The following is a 25998-nucleotide window of genomic DNA, read 5'->3' on the forward strand; positions in this document are numbered from 1 at the left end:
ATGGGGATCCATGGGGATGCAGAGATCCACCCACAGCCCCTGGGGATCCATGGGGATGCAGAGATCCACCCACAGCCCCTGGGGATCCATGGGGATCCAGAGATCCACCCACAGCCCATGGGGATCCATGGGGATGCAGAGATCCACCCACAGCCCATGGGGATCCATGGGGATGCAGAGATCCACCCACAGCCCATGGAGCAGACCCATGCCACAGCAGGGGGATGCCTGAGAGGAGGCTGTGACCCCATGGGAGGCCCATGGACAGAGGAGCCCAGGCTGGAGCAGCCTGGCCTTGAAGGACTGCACCCCATGGAAGAGTGACCCCACTGCAGCAGTTTTGGGAGGATGCTGCCCATGGGATGGACTCACACTGCAGCAGTTTGCAGGGAACCATTGCTCCTGGGATGGACTCACACGGGAAGGTTGTGGAGAACTGTCTCCTGTGGTGGCCCAACAGTGGCACAGGGGAACAACTCATCTCCCTGAGCAATGGAAGAAACCACAGGTGATGAACTGACCATAACCCCATTCCCTCTCTCCCTGTGCCACTGGACTAGGAGGTAGAGCTGGGAAGCAGGGAGGGGTTTCTAAGGGTTCATTTTTCATAATCCTGCTCTGATTTTGTAAGTGTAATAAACTTAATTCATACCTCTAATTACAGCCTGTTTTGCCCTTGATGTTTGATGAGTGATCTTCCCCAGTCCTTATCTCAACACATGAACCCTCCATTATGTTTTTCTCTCCCCCGTCCAGCTCTGGAGAGGAGTGAGATAAAGGCTTTGTCAGGTGCCTGGCAGCTGACCAGGGTCAACCCATTACAGAAAATTGATGCTTTTTGTTGTGACAGAGTCAGATCCATCTGCCTGATTTCAAACTTTCTGAGCCTGTTTTGTGGCCCAGAAAGCACAAACAGGGATATCAGGGGGGCTTGTGAGTGTCATTGACCATCCAGTTCTTACTAATAAAATGAGAACTGCTCCTCTCAAGCAAACTAATGACTTTCAAAGGCTCTCATGGATCTCTCCATACCTAGCAACAAGTCCCTGTTGCTAAACGTAGGTGTTTCTGGAGGATTATTCATAACAACTTCTCCAAGTGTCTCTTCTAGTTGTATCCATTAATCCTCAGGGAGTGTTTTGTATAGGGACTTACCCTATAGCAAAATTGTAGCAGCTATTACAGCATAAATCCTGTGTTAGAGCACAAATCCTTAGAAACCTGGAAGTTTATCAACACAACTTTCCCCACTACTTCTAAGCAAAGGACAGATGAATAATTTACTTTTTTTTTTTTTTTTTTCAATTTCAAAGATTTCATTAAAGGAAAAATGCACCTCTTTCCATAAAATACTCATATCACTATTGGTTTATGTATTTTTAAATGGTTATTTTCACCATGACAAGCACAGACGGCATGAGAATTGCTTTGATTTCTAGGAAAAGTAACATTCCCTGTAAAATAGATGTTTTTCCTTGTCCATGTTTAGCCATCCCTCTACCTTGCTTTTACTTTTTTTGTTTTGTTACTAGTTGAAACAATGTCACTGGATATCAAGGACCTGCTGGGGTTTTTTTATTATTACCCTTGGATATTCTGGACGAGTTCTAGTTTTACCCTTTCTGTAACCAGCTCCATTTGCCTGACCAAACAAGTCTAACCCTACACAGATCATCAGCAGATATAAAAATCTCTGGACACTCATGCTGTCCTCAGTGATCCCTCCTGGCACACCTCATTTTTACTTGACTTTTTACTTTTGTTTTGCTTGTGTTCCTTGAACTTTTTCTCCATCCCTCCAAATGTGACACATTGCAATGTGTCACACTTGTGGGTGAACAAAACAGGAACCAAACACTGTACAAAAAACTCTAACAAAAGACTTACTGATTGCATTCCACATTAAAACTTGGCATAGCTGGGACTGCTCATTAACTTCTCTGCAAAAATCACAGAAAATCATAACACTAGAGGTACAGTCATTTAGGAAACCACACCACAAGTTCATCATCAATCAGACAACAGTAGAATATGAAGCTGAACAGCCTGAGTTCAAAGGTTTCACACAGGAAAATAACCTTTCTTGATGAAAACACAACTAAAAGGACTCCAGTTTCAACCAAGTTAATATGTTCTTTTTCAAAAAATACACAAAAATTACCTTCCTTCTGCCTTTTTTTATGACCTTTTGTTTTCCTGATATTAGTTCAGTTCTTGGTAAATAAGGAGCTTTTGAAAATAAAAGAAGGGGAAAGGAAATCAATATTTTTGTCCATTTAGCAGGCCTCTCACAGTTCAGTGACATTCAGGAAGCAGAGAGTAAAGAGACAAGGAATCAATGTGTAAGAGGAGACTGCAGATCATATTCAACCTGCTCAGCTAAGCAATCAATAGCTCCTCTAGCTTCTACTTTGAAATGCAAGTGAGCTGGTCAAGCTGCAACGTAAAATCAATGCTGAGTATGGATGGTTTACAATGGAAAATGCCAATTTGGTAAAACAGAAATTTTCATAGGATCATGCCCTCTTTGACAAGATTTTTTTTTTTGCCCCAGGATACAATTTATTAAGGGGAAACACTGAGACAGAGGAAAAAGCCCTGCACATCTTGATATTCTGTGCACTGCCTCAAGAACAAGCAAATTGGTTCATATCTCTACTTTCTCTTCAGTTTGGCAGGAGGGGCATATCAGGATCTACACTATCACAGGTGCTGGCTATTCTCAGAAATCTGGTTCTGGGTTTTTTTTCCACTGCTTAGATGAGCATGAGAGCAAGAGCACTTCTGAAATCTTAAGAAGTTTCTAAAAGAATGAAAAACTGCTTCTTATTCTACATAACACCAAAAAAGACAAAATAAATTTTATTTTCTTCAGTGCCTTCTTGCAAGATAGCACAACAATCACTTCAGTTACAAAATCAAAGATCTCTGTAAGAAAGAAATTCCCTGGAGTTGGGCTATAACTATATATTAGTCCTTCCAGTAGACATGCAGAGACTGCAGATCACAGGGACACACTATCAGCAGCTTATGGGTAAATTTTGCACTTTGCTGTCTCACCAGTTACATGGGTCAAAGAAATCATCAGCCTTTCCAAATCAATCAGAATAATCACCTCTCAGTGTGAGTATAAACAGCACGCCTGGTGACAGAAAAGAAAATTGGGCCTTGTGTATATAGGTCATTATCAATCCTACCTAGCTGCAAAATTAGGAAAACTGTGACTTGCAGAAACTTTATCTTACATTCCTTTGCCAAATAATGCAGATATGACTTTCTTAAAACATTATGCTTAGAAAAAAAACAAACCTGCATTCTCCTTCTTCTTCAACAGTAAAAGTCTTTTGTGGAGTGATTTTTACTTATTACAAGGAACACCATCAATCTTTGAGGTGATAACTAGAGTAGGTCAAAGTTACACGTGCACCCTCTCTGTGGTATAAAAAGGGTTTTAGTTTAAATGGGAATCAGGCCCAGATCACATTTAAGATTGCAAACCTTTTGGCTGTATCTGTGCAATACAAAGAAGAGAGATGCTCATATGATGCTGAATCTTCAAATTTAATTATTCTTCTCTGTCATCAATACACTTGTAACTTTGGACCATTTCTTATACCCTTGGGCAGTCATCCAGCAATGGACTTCTCTCCTACTGCACAACTCACTGGTCCTATTAGGAGATATGTACTCCACAATCCACCTTTATATAACCTCCTTTTCAGGATTCCATTAGTACAGTAGCTGCATCCACACAAGCTATGAATATCTGATACATCCCAAGAGAACAGGAGTGCTCACAGGCTAAAGATTTCTCTAACTCTGTTGATTTTAAGTTAATTTATTTCACAAAGCAAGTCTTCAGATATGTGGGGACTGTGAGAAAATACTACTTGGAGAAAAATCTGACTAATTTGGTTTGTATGGGAAGACTCAACTAAAAGGTAACGTTATTCTTGTTGAAATGTCCCTTTGACTCACCCTAACACAGAAGAGACTTCTTGTAAATGTGTGAATATTTGTGCTAATGCCCAAATACATTTGGAGTCATAAAGCACCACTTGTAGCAGCTTCACCTCTAACTTCATGCATTTCCTTTGTAAAGATGCATATTTGCTTTACAGACATTAAGTTTCAGTGTATTCCATATGGACAGATTAGAAGGGCTTTGCAATATACCCGTGGATGTAAAGTTTAGGGAAACTGAGTCAGCTGGAAGAAATCTTAAAACTAAGTCTGCAGCATATGCTGAAAATACACCCCCTGGTCTCCAAAGTGATTCTGCACTTAAAAGCCAGCTTCTGACCTTTACCATAATTCATCATACTTCCACTTCATTCTCCACAGCCTCCTTCCCACTCAAATTTCATCTAAATAGCTCATCACTCACCTTGAACCATCTGCTTGGAAAGTTGTAATATGCATTTTTCTCTCACAGTATAACTGGCACCACATAACCTCATTTCCACATTGCAGGAAATCCACCCTAATGTCCCACTCACTGAAGAGCTGCCTGTTGCCCTGTCCTTTATGCCATTTACTTTGCTCTTCACCTGTACTCCACTTCTAAAGTGGTCCTGAGTCAAAAACCCAGACATTTTTATAGAGCTGAGCCCCAAACCAAACGACATCACTCCGTCATGGTAACCATGGCAGGACCTGCAGGGAACTTCCCTTGTGCTGAGGAGCTTAGAGTAAAAGTTTACTTCAGCTTCCTCTGCTCCTTCTGAGCAGTTGGGACCCACTGGATCCAGAGGAAGTGAAATACTTTTACACAAAATTGTTGCCAGAATCTCAGCTGAAGAGCAGTTTTCCAGAATAAAAATGGTATCACAGCCCTGGGAGGGAAGGCAGGGAGACTAGTGTCAGTGATGCTGTCCTACATGCAGTGAGTGAACTAAGCTGAAAATCAATCTGATCTAAATCAAATAAAGTCTGAATTAGAGAATTATTTAAAACCAGCTGTAGGTCCTCAAACCTGGAGTCAAGAGGTGACAGTGAAGTAAAGGTTGGCTCCACCATGCAGAATCCAGGCTTTCTCAAAACTGGTTTCAGAAAGCACACCAAGTGCCTTTTGATTGCATTTTCCTGGCAGCAACCCTCAGAGTGCCCTGCAGAATGCAATTCTTCTCTCTTGTAACCTCTTCTGCACCGTCTTTGCTCAACACAGTTTTTCCTTTCCCTGCTTCTCCTGCTCTGTGAGCAAATGATGCAGTCTGAAGCTGAGAAGGGGTATTTTGGCTACCATGAAAGGGAGCACCTCTGCACAGACAGAAGGACACCACAGACAGCCACATTCCCCTCTCCAGCAGCTCATGCAGGCCCTGCTCTGACTGGGGTCCTCGCTGCACAGGTTGCTAGGAGGGATCACAGCCCACTGCTGTCAACACCTCCCAGCTAGGTGGCAAGGACAGCTGCAGAAGATCCATTTAACTTTAATAAAGAACAAAGGTTATTTTTACGAAGCTGCCTGCCTGGAGTGATCTAGCAACAATTGCCAAAGAAGTCTAACCTTATTCTAGTATCTCAAAGCTGTAATAATTAAACTTCAATGTTCACACGAATGGTAGTGATATACTAGTGAGCTTTTCTTGACCATCTGTAACACCTTCAGAGCTCTGCTGCTATTGCAGTGGAAATGAGACAAAGAATTGCAAAGCACTGATTTTCCTAAAGTGCTGTCTAGTGGATAGTACATGGGCTGCACAATGTCTTCTCTGAGGAAATTTCATAACTAGAAGCCAGACACAAAACAGAAGCCAGTCAGTCTTTTGACAGAGGGAAAACTGCAATTATGCTGCTGCTGACATTCACGTATCTGCTCATGCACCCAAAAGCAGAGCAGTTGTTCACAGCTACTTCATTACAATAATACACAAGACAGAAAAGACATGGGAGCTTGCTCCCATCCATGCCTTTTCCAGCCCAGTAGGAAGCTGCTGATGATTTATATTGATTGAGTTGTGCAGGTTGCAATTGTGCTTTCTCAGTGCCTAGATTCAGAGGTTTATGGATCCCCATCACAAACCACATTAATAAAATCAGCAGAGGTTTATGTATCACTGCTGTACAGCACTGGGTTAGTAGAGTATAGCTGCCAGGGACAGGCCATCTGCCACACAGAAAGCATCAAAACAGAATCATTTCCAGAGAACAATTTATGTAATAAGAGGAAAGGTAGGAAAAAATGACAAGTAAGAGACTGGCTTACAAAAAGGAAAGACACAGACAGAGTCCTACTGATCTGGCCTTTATCCAAACTAATTTTTGTTTTGATACCTTCAGAGGATGGTGCTTGACCCTTGTCAAGACATGCACATCAGAATCCTGTCATTTAATTGTCAAATGTTCTCTTTCAGTTCCAGCCTTGGAGCTTGCAGAGTGCAGTTCCAGAGCTTGCTGCTGCCCAGCACCAAGGCAGGGATACCCACACCAGCGCACTTTTCCCACCTTGTCCCAGAATCTGGCTGCCATCAATTGGCAGAACAGTACCACTCTGCAACTGAATTCCTGAACTGTCCCATGCTCATCCTGAGCAGTGCATTGAACTCATATCCCCCCAGAAAAAGTCTACAGCTCTTTTCTTGAAAAAGCATCAGATGATTTGCAAAGAGATCACATCCTGTGTGAAACCGTAGGAAGGAGAGCTAGCACAGTGCATGGTGAGATCAAAAATGTGGGGAGAGACACACAGAGCTGGCCCAAGCATAGCAGCCCACAGAGAAGGAAAAACCCATGAAACTGAGACAGGTATTAATATGCTCAGAATTTATCCCAGAGGAAACTTCCCTCAGTGGCAACACAGACACAGAGCTGTACAAGGCATCCCCAGCCCTGGAAATGTTCAAAGCCAGGTTGGATGGGGCTTTGAGCAACCTGGTCTTCTGGAAGGTGTCCCTGCCCAGCAAGGGGCTTGGAACTAGATGGTCTTTAAGGTCCGTTTTAACCCAAACCATCCTCTGATACTAAGGCACAGAAGTGTGGTCTGAATATTCTTCACGTGTTTTCTCAACACTCACTTCAGCAGAGAGGCTTTTTACATCCTTGCCCATGTTTTCCAGCAGCCTGTCCCACAGACTGCTGGCCAAGCCTCTCTCTAAAGCACATCTGCACAATTAAATTTTTTTTCAAAAAATCTTAGAGGCAAAGGGGTTTTTGCCTTGATTTCAAGGGACCAGGCCATCCAAGTGGTTAGGAATTGTCACAAGCTCTATTTATCCACTGCCTAGAGCAATGAAAAATGGTTCCTGAAGAATACAAAACTAATTATTAATTGCAGTTACACGTGCACCAGCAGGGATATTGGTACCAGAATTTTTGCTAGTTCCCACTGGGTCAGAGCAGAGGCTGGTTTAAATGAAGTGATAATTTTATCATTCTGCTGAAAATTCATTGAACCATTGTTGCTTTTTTTGGCCAGAAGTGAGGAAGTATCTTTTCAGTTCAGTTATTAGCATAAAATAATTAGACTTTGGGGTATATTTTGCTCCCAGTGCACATACATAACTTGCATTAATATTAATAGGGACTTCTCTATTCACACTCATTGAAAGGAGCCCATACCTCAAAGGACCGAGAAAAGCAAAAGCATATTTAGAGTTCAGACTATCACAAACTCCTGTAAACTGCTCTCTTCATAGTATCCTTTCTCTTCCAAGTCTATTTCCAGTGAGACAAATGTTTAGCAGATCATGGAAGAAAATAATTTGCTCAGGATTCCCTCTGCAGGCAATCAAAAATGTGCATGCAAATTCTATGGAAATTACTCAGTGTCCAGACTTTGAGACCAAATTCATGTTACAGTTTCCACAGAATAAAAATTTAACAGAAGAGCCCTCCCTCACAAAAATGCATTTCCTTCATATGAGAAGTGATGAATCTCTGATTAATACTAACAATGCCTGCTGCACACCCATTTAGGGGCTCTTCATATTTCCAAAAAGCCAGAATTAATTTGTGTTATGGCAAGCACTCAAGAAGTATCTTCCCAGAGCAACAAAAGGGAGATTTGGGAAAGTAAACTACTACAGCAGAAGGATTCACTTCATGGCAATTTGAAGAGATGCCTAGCCTGGCATCAGGATATAAAGTCCCATGCTTTAGTCTTGGGCCTGAAGAAGCTTAAAACATCCAGGACACATGACAGGATCACAGACATGGCAACTCATGCCATGACAACAGAGATGATGTCTTTTGCTCTGGAGCTTTCCTTTAAGGGCAAGGTGAGCTGTATCTACAAATGACCATCACCAAGGAAAAATGAAAAACAACAAAGCAGTGCCAACAACAGCAGAATTATATAAGGGATGAAACTGCCGAAGTCTTGATTCAATATTTCATTTTATGAGACTGAGGGTCTCATAATAAGTATAGTGTTCTGGAAAACAGGGAAACCTGAACCAAAAAAACCAGAAAAAACCTTTGGGGTCCATGAAAAGGACTGAAAATTTCCCTCATCTCTTCTGGGTAGGGTCCCTTATCATTACTCACTTTCCTTTCAGGGAAAGTCAACCCAGCTACAATTGTCAGTCTCTCTTGTTTCATCATACCCCATTTCACCATGGACTGAATTGCAAATGAGATCTGGGTAATGTTCTAGCTTAGAAAGAACTTACCAAAATGGTGAGAATGGTGTCAGAGGAACAAACAGTCAGGATGGAGGAGGCAGGAATACATAAACTCAGGAACACCAGAGCAAATAATAATCAGGTGAACCTCTACAGTGGAACAACAGTGTACATTTGGTATTAGCTTCCTGGCAAAGATTCAGTTTTCCAGAAGTGCAAAGATCCAGGTTCCACCTCCTCTTGTCCAAGGGTAAATACACTCTATTCATTTCAGTGAGATTACTTCAGATTTTCACTGCTGCAAACTGGAGAAACGTCTGTCTTTTGTTTTTAACACCATCCTTCTAAGGAAAAGCACTGTTCAAAGCCTCCCTCTGGTTGAACTCAAACTTCACAGGTCCCAACAGGTGATGAAAACTATCCAGGGCAATTTTTCTTCCCTTTATATTCATTCCCAAAGCAAGGAATTTCCCAGTATTTAGAGAGGCTGAAAGTATAAGCATATACCTTACATGAGCATGTAGCTGAGGTCATGGCTTGGCCAAGAATGAAGGAAGCAGATGGTTATTTTCTTTGTTTTATTTCTTGAGATCTCATGGACACACAGTCCTTGAAAGCTACTTTATTGCTCAGAAATCTTATCTGAGAGTCCTCATATAAAATAGGGCTGAAAAGGAAAAAAACACTTTATCTGTTGTCAACCTTCACAAGAATAAAAATAAAGGCAGAACTGAAAAAAGTTCTCTCCTATTCCCCCCTCATACGTTTCCCCTCAATTTAACTCAGGACTTGGTGAAAAAAACCCATATAAATCTCAAGAAAATTATTCATCATGTCGTTCATCAAAATCATTAGCTTCCCTAGTCAGGCTGGGCAGGCAGCTGCCGTTTTAATCAAGCAAAACATATTAAAAGAGGTTTCAAATCACTTCACAAAGGGGACAAAAACTATTTATCATTTCATTTTCCATATCCATCAGACTGTAATGCACTCACAGACAACAGAACCTGGGCCTGGAGGCAGTGCTGCAGTGTGGGATCAGACCTAAAAGGATTCCTTGTCCTGATGATGCTCCTGGCAGTTGGGGCAGGAAGAGTGCAAGGAGATAAATAACAGCTTCCTACCTGCTGAGATCCAGGAGCCCTCCAATTTCAATAAGTAAATATTATAATAAAAACCTGCAACACCTATGTAACTCTTAATTGCTAAGAGATCACTGATACATTTATCTGACAAACCACCCCTTCCCCAGTCAACCACCACAAATTTTGGGTCAGTAGTACAGTCTAATACAGGTCTAAGGTAGTAAAAAAACCACAATTCCCCAAATTTCTGCTGCTTTTCATCTGAAAATACAAAGACAAGGGGCTGTTGGATTTTACCTTCTGGGAAACATTGCACCTGTACATTTTAGATTTATGAATTAAAACACAGTCAAATAACTTGTGCATAGCTTATGCAGAAAGTGAGCTGTTCTCTGGACAGCAAAGAATGAAAATAAGTTAAAAAATGCTATTTAGGTTAAAGTCCCCTGAGCATGAAGTCTGCTCCCTCAAATCTCTATTAACACTAGAGAGGTTTTCTCCATCTGCTGCTGCTTTTAACCAGGATAAGGAAATACCTGGGAAAAGCTGGAATGAGCCTTGGGGAAGAAAGGACAGGAACAGAGGCAGGACCACTAGTAGAGGAATATACCCAAGGACAAATGCCTCCATACAATAGTGTTGTTATTTTATGCTTAGGTAGCCTCTAGCACAGTAATTTCTCCTGCGCCTACGGATCATGCATGTGGAAACACTAGACAACTAATTACAGTTTAAGGTTACTGGCCTTTGTCTAAGTCTTTTGGGCTTCAGAGGATCTGCTCTAATCTCTTGGGTTTCATTTTTCTCCCACTGTTCTCATCTCAGTTTTCTTATTGCCCAGGTGTTGTAAAGACTAGAAATGGCTGTAATCCAACTCCTCTTTTCTTTTTTTTTTTCTTCCAAACAGTAGATTGGGCATCTCAGATCTACTCCTAATTTTGCTCTGCTTTGCTGTATGACCTTTTGAAAAATTTAAGGTCCTCTTCCTCCCGCATTTATTTTCAGCATTTGTGAAATACACACAATCCATATTTGAAATGTGTGTTGAAACCTGTACTTAAATATTTCACTAAATACTATAAAAGACTACAAATTATTTTAGATGGACAGATCATTTCAGTGGGAGAGCTGCAAGTATTAAATCACCAAAGTAGTCCTTTTCTCACTTTTGTCTATTTTGTAGGCAGACAGAAAGTATTTGGGAAGATTCATTTGACTTTCTGGCTCCCACTGAATTATTCATTGTTTGCAAGTCAAGTAGGTAATTCACCTTGCACACCCTTCTCAAGTGCAGTGTTAATAAGAAAACCATGCTGAGTTGATTTTTCTGACAAACAACATTTTCATGTAAACAGCTGTCCTTAAAGAAATACATCCTCTCACTATCCAAAAATGATCAGTATTCCACAGCGAATGACAGGACACCAATAGGCATTAGACCGATTCTGACGCCTAAAAGCAATGTTCTTTTTCATACTTTTCCATCTCAATCTGGAATTTGCATTTCTTTCATACATTTAAACTTTCTTCCAAACCCTGCTGACACATGAAAGTGAAAACATTTTATCATTAAAATCCAAATTCCACTGACATAGCATATGGCAACTCTGAAATGAAACAAAAAAAAAAAAAATTCTCCCTATGGCAAGTTGCTCACTCAATACAAAGTTTTCTTTCTTAGGGATAACTACCCAAACCAAATAATTTATATCCCCTTTTCCAGGTTTTTCACCAGCTAGCTTCCAGGATCTAAAAAAACCCAAAAACAACCTATCATCTTGTATCTCATCTTCTCAAGTTAAGTGGTAGGCTTTTTCAGTTTGCAGTGAATTACAGACTATGAGTAAATGCTTCACTCAGCTTGCATCATCTCCTCAGAATGGGTTCAAGAAGATGCTAATTCTGCTCTGACTGAATGAAATTGCAGCCACCTTAGATGTTTTTAGGAAAGGCAGAGTGAGCTGAGCTCCCCTGGATTTGTTTGTGAGAAGCTCTAGTCCATCACAGTGGCACTCCTGCCTGTAAGTTTGCTCTTGGCCATCTAGAAACAATTAAGATGACCAGTGGAGTTACCCAGGAGAATCCTGGCTGGAGGAGTCCTGGCTGATCATCAGATGCTTCTTTTAGAGGTTGTCTTCCATTATCTATTTTTCCCTGAAACATGCATGAAACACACTTCTCACATTCTAGAAACTGGAGTCAGACCGACAAAACTCTGGGGTTAGGATGTTCATCTGGAAAGAATAATGAAACTGAAGAAAACAGTCAAAAATGACTAGAAAATCTAGAAGATTCCAACCAGAAACTCTGAAACAAAATGAAACTTCTTTTTTTTACTAAATAAAATAACTTGGTGTTATAAAATATTTTTTTCCTGATGAAGTATTTCAAAAATGAAAATGTAGATTCTACTTCCTTGTGACTCACTATCAACAATATGAATTGAAGTCTTAAAGATATTTTTTCTTTAATTATATCACTAATTACAGTTAGTTGACTGTCCAATGGAAACATTTTATTAAGTTTTCTTTATAACATGCCCTGAACAACTTGGGGAAGGACCCTTGAGAGTTATGAAATATGTATATAGTTAGAGCTGGAAACAGGGAAATAAGTTTAACAAGGATACTTCCCTTCCTCTTTTCAGAAAATAAACAGTCCAATAACAATCAAGGGTATTATTCCAAGAGAAGCTCATGTTCCAAAAGAAGTAAAACATATTCCAATGAATGTTTTCCCGGGAGAGCATCGCAACTGGAGATGTGAAAACAGAGCAAGCACTGCACAATTATATTAGTATGTCCTGGCCTAAGACATTCAGCATTTTTGTCTAAATTCTGCCAGGGATACTTGGCCCAAGGGAGCAGGTCCAGGAGATAAGTGAAGGTTTTACAACACAAGTTCAGCTTGTTTTGAGTTGGAAAAAAGAGCAGCTAAAAAGGTACTTAAAAAGTTTGCAGAAGCTATCTCATATTTTTAAATCACTGTGCCATTACTGACTACACTGTGGTTTTTCCAGAGCATGAAGTAGCTACAGCCAACAGCTCCTCAAACTCCTTGTTTTGCTGGGAGAAAATGCCTCCAGACATAATAGCCCTGACTTTGGTGGAACCACAGGGAGGACAAAAGCAATCCAAAAGCTCTGCAGGGCAAGGCTGGCTGAGCGCCAGGGAAAGCAACAGCCAAACAGAGATGATGGGCTCAGCACTGAGTTTATCATATTTGCTGGCTGACAAAGCCAACTTAGATGGCAACAAATGTAATCAATCCCTCAGACTCCAAGACAAAACACAGGGCACCTCCTCACCGCAGTGGCTTATTTTATTTTTCAGGTTCTTGATTCGGACACATCCAGTGTATCTGTACCTCCTCCAAAAAAAAGGAATAGGAGTGTGAAGAGCTGGCAAGGAAGAGGAGAACCAGGTATTAATGCTGACCGTAACACTGCAGTGTTACATAACCTAGAGCCTGGCAGTAATCAGCTCAGTGACATTGCTGTGAGACCAGGAGCATCATAATAATTAGATCTGGCAATTCTGGCTCTTCTGTGAAGACTTTGTGTCTGCAAAGCTCATGGATCCCTTACCATGTATTCCTCTGTATGAATGCATAACGCTCAGAATCAAATAAGATAAAGAGCATGAAGACAGGATGATTTACACTGATGACATATTAAATCTGTACCCAAAATAAGAGAGTATTTCTTTTCAGCACTCAGAGAGTAGACAGCTTGCCATGTACACAAAGCTGTATTTTCACAGAGATGTGGTCATTCAGCTATCATTCCTTATAAGCAAAATCATAATATTTAATGGAGTCCATTTATAATGGTATGGAACTGATACTATACAAATAATTAGAGAAAATATGTACCATAGGGATGTTTAATATTTCTTAGTCTTTCCATGGTGTTTTGTTCTACCCAGGCCTGTTCTCTCCCTCAGTATGGAAGTTCCCAAGGCCAAGAAGAATTTATACAACTTCACCAAGCCATGACATACATATTAGCATTTTAATTACTATTGGCTATTTTGAGCTGTTAGAGGCTGAAAAAGCCATATTCCAATGCAGCATCAAGTAACTACTGCAGCAAACTGCTCAGAAATAATTTAGATCTAAACCTTTCATTTATTTCCATTGTATCTCCAAATACTGCAATCAACTTTCAGTGACCTTTGTAAAACCCCTTTTTGTATTCATGGAGCACATCATGCATACAAACAGCGAAGTACATTAAATGGCATGAGTGGATGCACTACATAATACATTTATTGTGTGATGCAGTAGCATATGCCATTAAAGAGATTCTTTTAAGTTAAGTCTCTTAGGAGAAAGGGGATGGGGTTTTTAAAGTCACAGCCCTGTGACACAAGCCCTGGTACACCATGCATAGATACCCCAAAAAACTACACCAAAATTTTATTCCAGTCTTGTGTTGTTATTGATTTAACTGTATACCTTCAGTTGCACCACCTTTTATTTATTGCCAATGTCATATACATGAAATGGTTCTGGTCAATAACTGCACACACAAGAAACTCCATCAGCTGTTCTAACAGCTGATTTTCTGACATCAAGAAAGAATAGCAATAAACTTACAAATTTATTTTGCTTCGTTCTAGACCTACCATCTCACAGTCTGGCTACCATATAATATCAGATACAATATTTTACTTCTTTTATAATCTTCCCAAGTTGTATGTTGAACAAAATATTTCAAATCTTTTGAAAAGCAGTTTTCCAGCCTCTATATTAGAGATCTGCTCAAAAGAAAACAGAGCCCAAAATGTTTGTTGCATTGTTCCTGAGGATTTCTTAGCACACAATATACTTGTACAGGAGAAAAGGAACTATAGCTGAATACACACACCTCCTAAACTAGAAGCAAAGCCAACCCTGAAGACAGAGGTGCACATGGCAGTCTGAATTCTGTCACAGCTCTAATGTTGGTGACTTTGTAATTTTTGAACCCCCACATATTTTGCACTCGTCAAGCACCGACAGTATGCCTATGGATTGCTGGATCCAGTGAATGCTGAGACATCACAACCTTCAGTGACTGTTAGCTTAGCAAATCAAAGCACTGCATTCCCTTTTCAAACCAAACCAAACTTGTCCTAAACCAAAGCAAAATTCCGCATCACAGTAGGTTCCATGTTAATGCAAAGCCACTGGCTCACTCTGTCCATTCTTCTCTACATCCTGCTAAAAAATCCCTAAACCATATAGTCTCACCACTGCCACTGCCTGCATTGTAATATTCAACAGACCTCTGTGAAGATCCAAGGCTGGAAATTGCACAGACAAATAATAAAAGCAAGGCCTGCTCTACGAAACAGAGACTGTCTGTATCAGGCAGGAAACAAGAGGGAAACAGGAAAAGGCAGAGGGAGACAGGGGAGTGACACTGCAGTCAGGAGAAAAGACATCAACAATAAAGCAGAAACATAACTAATGCAAATTCAGCAATTTGCAGGCAGCAGAACAGAGGCTGAATGCAGCCAGCTATCACAACAGGTTTTTGTAAAAGTACCAAACTTCTTCATGGTTACAAGTGGTTTTGAGAGAAAAAGCTCATTCTACTGCCTCACCCCAAGTATCACATTCAGCAATATGAAAATGATGCAAAATACATGACATGAAGCAGCTTCAAGGGGTCACCTGAACCATCCCAGAGCCACAGAGAGAAATCAGCCACATCCAACTCAGCCATGGTCACTGTCTAACACCTTGTCTTAAACCACCAACCATGCAGACTCCCCAGATCCTGGTGGCACCAGGACTAAGTACACCACTGCTTTTACTTTTGGAAAATTCTACATTAATCTGCACAGTGATGCCTTTGCCCATGAGTCTATTACCCTGCAGTACATTAATTTATATTTTTTTTCTAGTAGAAACACTTCTATCTTACCCTGAATTCTCAGTTATAAAGTATTTTCATAAAAGACACTCTGTTTGAGTTTGATGTCATTTTGATAGTCTGTTATTTTACTTTGTGCAGCTAATGGTGTTTTTCCTATAATATAGATATAAAACATTTCCAGCACTCTTTAATGCCGATCAATTATTTTTCTCCATCCTTCTAGTTACAAATAGAAATAATAGATCAGTTAAGATTAGCTTTTACATTGTGCTGTACATCATTTTCTCCAGTAGCAAACTGTTTGAAATATCTAATATTCCATACTCAATGGTGGCGTGATATTTTACTTTAGAACTGTATTGCACATCACAAATACAATATACGTAAGCAGTCCAAAGATGAGCCAGTGCTGCCACACTAAATCTGAGGAATTTAAACTTAGAAACTGTGAAATTCTTCAGCACACGCTCAACACCCTCACACTGCAGTGAAGAGGACTTCCATGTCAATCTCAGTGACAGCTTAAGTATCTGAATAATTCTAGGCCTCATTATTCTTCATTATCAGAGAGTCTTTTTTCTGATGACAGAAACTGATCATATAATAATTGTGATATCTGAATTAAAGAGCAGCTAGGTGCTTTATAGCTGGAACCCCCACTGGGCAACTACACAGAGCACAGCTGGGCAGGGCTTTCCATGAGCAGTTAAATCCAGCAACCCTCGCAGGGCAGGAACAGAGTCTACAAAGGGCAGGGACAGCCAAAACAGGACTCCCTCAGATTCAGTTTTCAACAGGCAATCACAGGGAATTCACCACTGTCTGCACTGACAACCACCATGCTGTGTATATAGTACAGTCACAAACCAAACTTGATACCTCACTGAATTTCTGATACATTTCTTTTGATGTTAGCACAGAAACAATTTCATGACCTAAATACTAGTTTATTCCCTGCATTCTGGAGGCAGAGGAGTACCCCCTTACTTATATAAGCAATGCAAGAAGGGCAGAATAGTGGGAAAACCTATTTCCTCTCTTAACAGACACTTAAATCTCCTCTTTGCAGCCCTGATGATTTCTTGTTTGGAATGACACAGGTCATACAACATAGGCAGCATATTTCCTGCAATTACTTATCTCTGCCCTGCTGCCTGTGTGACCCTTCGTCTTTCCATGTCTCAAGTGCAGGATGAATTCTACCTTCCCAGAAACTGACTCTGTGTCTGACTTTTTTTTTTTTTTTTTAAACTGTGCTGTAATCTCTGCTGCTTTTTTCTTCTTGTGTTCTCAGATAATAACACTCATAAACCTCTATATTTCAATAACCATCCACCAACATCTGCAAAGGGTCCAATTATCATAAAAGAAAAATGACCATTTAAGCATTAAATCTTCTCAGCAATAAGACACATACAAGATGAATTACCAGATGACATACAGGTGACTAAAGCTCCCTCAAAAAATTGTCTTTTTTTTTTCTTTAAATGCTGGCCAGTTGGCTTCATAATGAATTAGAAACACAAAAACTTCAAAACCAGACCTGAGCTGTGTGGGAAAACAAAATAAATACAGTTCAAGATGGTATCAACCTGAAAAAGGTAACAAGTACCAGAAGAGGCCTCCCTCTGTGAACTGGTACAGACTGTTGGAAACTCTTCCTAAAACACACTGGATAAAAAGTAAAATAACTTAAGCCAGAAATGATAACCCAAGGATCCATTCATTGAAGTCACTGCCTGCTTTGTGCACAACATGCTTCATTTCATCAGGATGACTGAGACAAAAAATCTCTTCAGTACATGTTTGCAGTGCAGCTTCAATGAATACTGTGTAGGTTTGAGGTTGGTTTGGGGTTTTTTTCAGCATTGGAAAGAAGACATTTCCTCTCATGAGTTTTCCTTGGCTGTTCAATATTTATTACAGATACTTAAGCAGAGCTTTTGCTACCTAACATTCCATTTCATATCAAAAAGATAACACCAATGCAGGTATAATACTGCCCTGTACTCTTATAAAATTATGGCAGCTCCAAACTTCTCCTGAACATAATCCTACCAGAATGCCAGCACCATGACAACAGATATTACAGCAAAATGCTAAATAGATTTCACTGGGAAGTCTGTCAGCCTCCACCATCTGCAGCATGTATTTACATAAAAGAGACAAAAACATGAAGGGCTTTTTGTCCTGCCATTCTCCCATCTCTCTGTCGTACCACACACAGACCTCCCCGCCCAGCAGAGAACTGGGTGATGAACCTGAAGCCTCCATCTAAGATTTGAGAGGGGATGGAAAGTCTTGGGCATTACATTCATTTATATAATGATTAGCTCCACAGAATTTGAAAATTTTGTATGAATCTGGGATCACTGGGTAAGCTGCACAAAAACAGTGCAGGTTTTTTCCCTCTACCCACAGTAGAGGGGAAACAGCAGGATTACAACAGGGAATGGGTCAAGTGATGGCTCTTTCTTCTCCTGCTGCCCCTTTGTCTTTCAGGAGCAAACCAGCTTTCTTCTCAGATGGAGGAAGCATCTTGGGATACCTTCCAAGCTTTTATCAGAAACTTTGCAGGCAACCTAAGTCACTAGCTCAGGTCAGGAATCTGAGAAACCAAGATGTGGGGCATGGAGCAGGAAGAAAAATGCCAAAAATTGCCATTTAAAAAACCCAAATGTTAATTGCTCTTATTGCTTTGCTCCAGGAACATAATATTATTTGCATCTAGTAACAGAAAGCTGGAGAAACAAGTTAGACCTCCACAGCAAATACAAAGGTCTGAGCAAAGGAAAGCTCCCATGGCTCCTAGCCCTTGCATCCCCAGATCACTGCACTCCACACTGGCTGGAGAACTAGGGTGAACTGAGGAAAACTGGGTTTTCTTGATCTTATCAGGAAGATTTTAGTTTTTGCAAAGGGCTGACACATAAGAGAGTAAGACAAAAGGTTCCACCTTTAGCCCAGCTCAAACATGTAATTAATGCTGCTGGAAAAGGCCCTGAAGATTGACCTGTATTGCGCTGCCATTGCTAAAGGCTGCTGTGCATCTTCTCAAGCTGCCATCCATCCCTCTTTTTCCCTGTTAAATGTGAGCCATGGATGAAATATTAAGCTCTGGCAGCACTGGACAACCCCTGCCTGAGGGGGCAGAGGGCACTTCTGCCTTCAGAGGTTGCAAGGGTCCAATCACAGATAAGCCCGTCACACTAAGGGGACACGTAAAGGATCTCAGGCGAGGAAAGATATGAAAGATTTTGATGTATTCAATTAAAAACTTAGATTCTCTGCATTTACAGCCCCCTTCTTCTCCTTGTCCCATGAGACAAGCAGCTTGGGAGTACTGTTAACCATGGGCACCTGGTTACCTGCTCCTGGAAGAAGCTCTGCATCCACCCTCCTCAGACGCCTGCATCAGCACAGCCAAGTCTCCCTTCCTAATCCCTTTCTGAAATGTAACAACTGCCATCGCTGGGATGTTTCTTTGCAAAGAAGTCATCATCTAAGTGCCAAACTCACTCTCAGTGGAAGATTTTCATTTAACCTTTCCTCTCTCCACACATACATATTTATTCTCCCAATAGCAACACAGATCCACTAGCATAGAGATATCAGTAATGGGACTTAGCTCTTCTCTGAATATTATAGCTTCTTTCCTGAGCAGGATTAATCTTGGCAGCTGTCTGACAAGAGAGACTGTGTGGGAGGAAAATGGTTTTATCTAAAAGTTGAAAAAAACCAAAATAATCTTAGAGAGAACAAACTATGTTTCAACCCTTCTCCTTCAGTGGAAGACTATTTACTAACAGAAAATATCCACCAACAGCGAAGAATACAGAAGTATTGGTCAGAAAGGTAACAAAATAACCATGCATTTTTTGCTTTCCCTTTATTTATGTCGCCACTTTTCAAAATGTTTACATAACAATACAGCTGAGGCCACAGCTGTATTTATAATACTGGAGAACAGAAGGTAAGTCAGCTTTGAAAATAACAATGAAGCCGTATTGGTTTTGGTAGCAATGGGGCTGCAGGCAGGGCTTCTGTGAGAAGCTGCTAGAAGCTTCCACCATGTCTGGCAGTAACAAGCCCTGGCAGCTCCAGAGACACACTTGCTACTGGCAAGCCTGGGACAATTACAAATGGTGGTAACACCTCTGTGATAGCCCATTTAAGAAGAAAGGAAAAAACAAAAAGTTATTGTGCAGTTGTGATAGCCAGAGGAGAGTGGGGAGACAATATGTGAGAGGAACAGCTCTGCAAACACCAAGGTCAGTGGAGAAGGAGGGGCAGGAGGTGCTCCAGGCACCAGAGCTGGGATTCCTCTGCAGCCTGTGGTGATGACCACGGTGAGGCAGCTGTGCCCTGCAGCCCATGGAGATCCATGGGGATGCAGAGATCCACCCACAGCCCATGGGGATCCATGGGGATGCAGAGATCCACCCACAGCCCATGGAGCAGACCCATGCCACAGCAGGGGGATGCCTGAGAGGAGGCCGTGACCCCATGGGAGGCCCATGGACAGAGGAGCCCAGGCTGGAGCAGCCTGGCCTTGAAGGACTGCACCCCATGCATGAATGACCCTGCTGCAGCAGTTTTGGGAGGATGCTGCCCATGGGATGGACTCACACTGCAGCAGTTTGCAGGGAACCATTGCCCCTGGGATGGACTCACACGGGAAGGTTGTGGAGAACTGTCTCCTGTGGTGGCCCCACAGTGGCAGAGGGGAACAACTCCTCTGCCTGAGCAATGGAAGAAACCACAGGTGATGAACTGACCATAACCCCATTCCCTCTCTCCCTGTGCCACTGGACTAGGAGGTAGAGCTGGGAAGCAGTGAGGGGTTTCTAAGGGTTCATTTTTCATAATCCTGCTCTGATTTTGTAAGTGTAATAAATTTAATTCATACCTCTAATTACAGCCTGTTTTGCCCATGATGTTTGATGAGTGATCTTCCCCAGTCCTTACTGCAACACATGAACCCTCCATTACATTTTTCTCTCCCCTGTCCCACTGGGGAGTGACAAAGTGAATTGGCAGGCACCTGGCATCCAGCCAGCATCAGCCCATGACAGAATCAAATCCCATGGTTTTGTTTTGTTTTAGCTGTGGTGGAGCAGGAGAGGACTCCATTTCCCATCCTGCCTCTACCGTACTAACAAACAAGGCAATATGAAGTATCTCCATATTTCTGATTCTCTTTTCCAGGGCAATCCCATACCACTGGTCCTCATTATTAAAAGCAAAGTTTGCTCTTACAGAAGCTGTATTTCCCCTTGCTCACAGGGAAGGCTCCCCTTGCTCTGAGACTGTGATGTACACTTTAGGCAGCTGCACATTTTGATGTCACTGTGGATACCTCGTCTCCAGTCTCTCCAGCCAACACATGTCTCACTCAGCTTCTGGGCTCCTCCAAAACCAGATCCCTCAACCTTCTCACTGACTCTGGGCTTTTGCTCCAGCCTGTCTCACTTATTCTCTCTTAACATTTACACTGATGCCTGGTCCCATACTACTGTGGCTCCTCACAGCTTTCTGTGTCCATGGGTCATGGCAAGGGATACTTTCCTGTCTGCAGCCCCTTAAATGAAGTCTTCCAACGTCAAAAAAGCCTAATGACTTTTGGTCTGAGACATTTCTGCTATAAACAGATAAAGGCACACAAAAATGCAATTTCACATGAAGAATGCTGGAGATGTTGCTGTTATGTCTTAGCTCATTAAGAATTCCAGCTTAAAGATGTGAAAGTGGTAAAGGGAATCCCTCCCCACAATTTATTTGGCACCAAAGGTATATAAGCTAAAATAACAGAACAGAAGTGCACCTGGAAATCACAGAAATTTGCAACTGACGCAGAAGAGTCAAAGCAAACCTCTCCTGGAAGCTTCTCTGTACCTCGGATAATGTAATTTAAATAACAAAACAGTCTCCATTTGAAGCAGTTCAGCTCACTGTGGAATTTGCCACCTTGACAGAAAGGATGCCTGACAGGACAGTACTGACAGCAAAAGCCACAGTGCCTCATGCACCTGCACTTTTTTTCTTGAACAGTTCCACAGGACAGCACACTATGTGACAACACTACATGTACCTTCTTCATCCACTGCCAGAACTGCTTCAGTGATATGAATCTATTAAAAAATGTTAAAACCATTGTATTCGAGATGGTCCTTCAAAACAAAGATTAGTTCTTGCTGGATTTCTAGGAATTTAATAATGTTCCCTTCCCACCCCCTTGACTGCAGTGATGCTTATCACTTAGCTGCTGTAATGTTTTTAGCATAGCTCCAAATTATTTTGGTTCAAACATAAAAGTAAATTTTGCACAACAAAGCATTTTTGAGCATTTTAAAAGACCTGGAGATCATGGAAATGATGCAGTAACCTGTTTGCATAGTGCTGTGTCATCTATCTTAGACTTCTGAAAAACTGACATGGATCCTCAAGAGACTTACCTGATTAAAAAAATTAATTAATTGAGTTAACATCTGTGCTGTTTTTCAGCTAGTAACTAAAATTAGCTAGGCATTGTAACATCCTTAAAAGTGAAAAGTATACAGAGTAAGTGCAGCCCACTTTCTCACATTTGGGTAGGGCCAAGCAACTTTTTGCAACAGCATTTACCATAACAGCTCCTGAGAGATTTTTATAGCCCTGTGGTTGAAGGTTTTTATTCCTGGCTAGCCTGAAATCAGGAACATTTTATTCTTGGCTTCATGCATTAACATATTAACCATGACAGTGCTGACATTTGTTGCTAAGTAAAATTGATGATAAACTGTCTAGAAAGCTGCCATTACGTTTAGAAATTACTTTTAGAGTTTGAAATTAAGTACTGTCAACACAACTCATGTTTCCATTTATACACAAAATGACAGGAATTTTTATGGCTTCACATAGAAAAGAAACTTCGCATAGAAAAGAAGGGAGATAAGAATAATGATTTTAATTGCTCTCAAACTGTATTACATAGAACAACTGACCTATACAGGATCATTAGAGCTCAAGGACTATTCAACAGGACAGGCTAGATGAGAAAATGCCATGTTACATGTGGAAATGAAACACTGCTTCATCCCCCTTCCATTTTCCAGTGCAAACCACGAAGTCAGAATTCACCCGGGGTCATTCTTTTCCTCACGTGGGAAATACTCTCAGTTATTTAAACACAGCTTTATCCCCTGAAATCAAAGGAGGGAGCCATTGGTATGCAGTACCAGGATGAGGTGGAGATTATCAGGAAAAATGAGATTTCACTGCATGTGACAGAAGCAAATTGAGAGTATAGAAAGTGCAAATATCAGATGACTACAAAAGGGAACATCTCTGAACAAGAAGGTAGATTCACTTAAGCTGTTCTTAACAGCAGTGCAGACACTTAGTCTAGAGGTATCAGTGCAAGAGCCAGTCTGGAATTAGTCCAGGAGTGCTCAGACATGTAATATCAGGCTGCAGTGAGAACTGGTGGTTCCATACAAATATCACAGGTATTTGTAAAACTTTCAGAGACTTACAGAAACATTTATTTTCAAAGAGCATATGGAATGACTCTGTACAGTGACTGTACCCAGCCACTACTTTCCAACATTCTGACTTGTGTGCTTTTTCTTTTAAATTTTCTCATGCATTTTCTCATAAATGACTTTATAAGATTGGGTGGTTCACAGACAGAAAAAACATCTCAGGACATTTGGTTTAGTACCTACTAATTTTAGATTTTCCCCAGTAATTTACTCTCTGATCCCTGCTTAGTAAACAAAACAACAGAAGCCTCTGAATTTCTGTTCAAGGCAGGTTGGATGTCTCTGCCTCGTAACCCCTCACCTGTATCTGGTTTCCCTTTAGAGAAGGGGACCAGAAAGAGGTGCCCTAGAGCAATCAGCATCTTAGGACAGAGTAATGGGGCAGGCAGCACCTGGAACCTGTGTGGTTCTCTCACAAAGCTCTCAACCACAAAAGTGACCAGCCATGGGCACCCTAGCTCAACCTGGGCCTGGAATCACTTGAAATTTCTGCAGAAGCAGGAAAATTAAGCTGGGAATTCATCAGTCCTTGATTGCTCTGGTGTCACAACAACAATTATGATCTTATTTAACCTATTTTCCTCTTCTTCCTGCTCAAGTGTTTCACTGTCATGGGTGTTCCAATAACACAAATCTGGCAATCGCATTCTGTCTGGAATAAAATTGTTTCCCTCTCTTCACAGTGCAGTGAATTGAAACCTTACTGAAGGATTAAAAAATAATCTATTTGCTATCATGATACCATTCCTCAGGCCAACCTACCTTCTTTGGGCAGTAAATACATTTTTTATGCTACCTGGTCCAACTTCAGCCCAGTATTAAACTGGTGCAAAAACTCTGCATATAAGGAAAAATAATTTGTCAGTGCCAGCTCATAGCCTTCCACAAAAGGGGCCTTTTTCTCCTGTTTGAAAGGTTTATGCTTCTGGAAACTGAGCACACCATTTGTAGACTGCAATCAAGAGCCTCTAAAAGAACTACTCAAGTTTGACACTCCTCTAGTAACTGGTGTTTATACTATTCCCTGAGAAGAAGGGCATCCATCTGTGGTGATTGCTGAGAAAGTGCTGCCATCCATACCACAATTCAGGGCTGAATAACCCATGGGTAGCAGGATTCACAGAGTGGACAAACAGGAGATGTACCTCAGATGGCTTCTTCCCACATTACAGAGTGCACAGAGATGTCCTGGAGACTACGGCATCACTGAGTCTTACTGGAGAGAGGATACACCTCAGAGAATGTATGACTAACAGTGAAATAAAAATAAAAGCTGAGGCTGTTTGGGAAGTGTGTGCATACAGAAGCCACCAAGCTTGAAACATGGGGGGGAAAAAAACCCATAATCATAGCCACAGATTTGATCATCACCCTGATCTCAAAAATATTGTCTGTGTCACAAAGAAAACATAACAGCTGCACATAATGATGAAACACTTACCCTGGAGTCCTTTTCCAGACGAAGCTTGTGTTGAAGGCTGCGTCTTCTCCTGGCTTTACCAAGACCATTGTGATAAAAAAAGTATCCAGATTCTAAAAAAGGGAGCTGAGGAAGAGAGAGAGGGAAAAAAAAAAAAATCATGAAGCTATTGGCTGTAAATAAGGTTAAAAAAAAGAACTTCTACTTATGAAGTGATTCAGGAATCTACAAGATTTGTGAGGAGTTATACCAAAGAGCCCAAATCACTCTTGAGAATGCCACTAAGTTATTTTTGAGAAGTGCACCCAGCAGCATTAAAGTTGTTTGCTACAGGCTTACAGTGCATAACTTCACTTGCATACACTTGGTACTCTTTCCACCTTACATTTAAGGTCAACAGTGCCACTATTTCTGATGGGCACCCCAAATCACAAAAGGAAGCATTCCCTATTTCCTGAAAAAGACAGAATAAAAGAACAAAATTAATTACAAAATATTTGAAACTCCAGAGAGCACCCCTCACTAAGAGGGCCTTACATAAATGCTTTGCTAAGCTTCTGTAACATATCCAAACTGACACCGTAAGATGGAAGGCAGGAAGCAGAGAGATTTCCACTTTCAGAAACATAAGATACTTGGAATTTCTTCTGTGCACCCCAGCATGGAACATACAAAGCATATTAAGAAAACAGGCAGCTCAGTGTTCACGTGGGAACAGTGTTCTGCACCTTTAATGTTCAAGACATTTAAGGAGCAAGCAAACACCTCTGGAAGGCTTCCCATTATTAAATGCATTTTTCTCCTCAGGACTGGCAGAGAGCAACTGGAAGGCTACTAGACAATTATCTTTTAAAAGGCTAAAAGACATAATGTTAGGAGAAGAGCATCCCACTTCCAGCACCTGATTAGGAAGCTCCACCTCAAGCTCAAATGATCCCTTCTTTCCCAATTTGAACTTAATAGCGACATTCCAGTTGAACATTTAAATCTAAGCAAGTAACTGCACATTTTTAAACTAAGCTTGTTCTTGCAAAAGTTGAAAAAAATGGTTGGGAACATTAATGCTGTGAATATTTCAACTTCAAAGGTTCAACTACACTGCATGTAAAACACCTTTTTAAAAGAGATATTCTAGAACAGCTATGACAGCCTGTTCCTCTACTTTTTATTATCTATACTTCATGACAACATAAACATCTTAGCAGGAGTTCAAAGTTCCTTACTGAAATACCAAGGCTGATGTCTAGATAGAAACAATGTTAAGAAAACCTGAGCTGAATACAGGTAGAAGCATCATGCTGCCATAAAACAGATTCTGTTCCTGTATACAGGTATATGCAGTGCACAAACATAAATTATGTTCCATGAAATTATGTCCCATTTCAGTCAATCTATCACTTCCACAAACATATTTTACTATACATGGGAAGCAGTGTGGAAATAGAACATAGCAAATTCTGAAAGTTTAAAATCTGGTCATTACAAAAATGAGTATTCAAGTTTGGGTTTTCTTCTTCTTTAAAGTAACTTTTAATGTTAA

General features: G+C 40.9%; 1 protein-coding gene across 1 annotated transcript in view; it reads right to left on the reverse strand.

Moving 5' to 3' along the window:
* Window positions 1-25998, reverse strand: part of PCSK2 (proprotein convertase subtilisin/kexin type 2) — a 102545-nt gene that overhangs the window by 59398 nt on the left and 17149 nt on the right. Inside the window, exon 2 of the mRNA XM_058836238.1 lies at window positions 24480-24584. Coding sequence (XP_058692221.1) covers window positions 24480-24584 — 105 coding nt within the window. The remainder of the gene's footprint in view (window positions 1-24479; window positions 24585-25998) is intronic.

This window comes from Poecile atricapillus, chromosome 3 (assembly GCF_030490865.1).
Source record: "Poecile atricapillus isolate bPoeAtr1 chromosome 3, bPoeAtr1.hap1, whole genome shotgun sequence".
In the NCBI taxonomy this organism is placed as follows: domain Eukaryota; kingdom Metazoa; phylum Chordata; class Aves; order Passeriformes; family Paridae; genus Poecile; species Poecile atricapillus.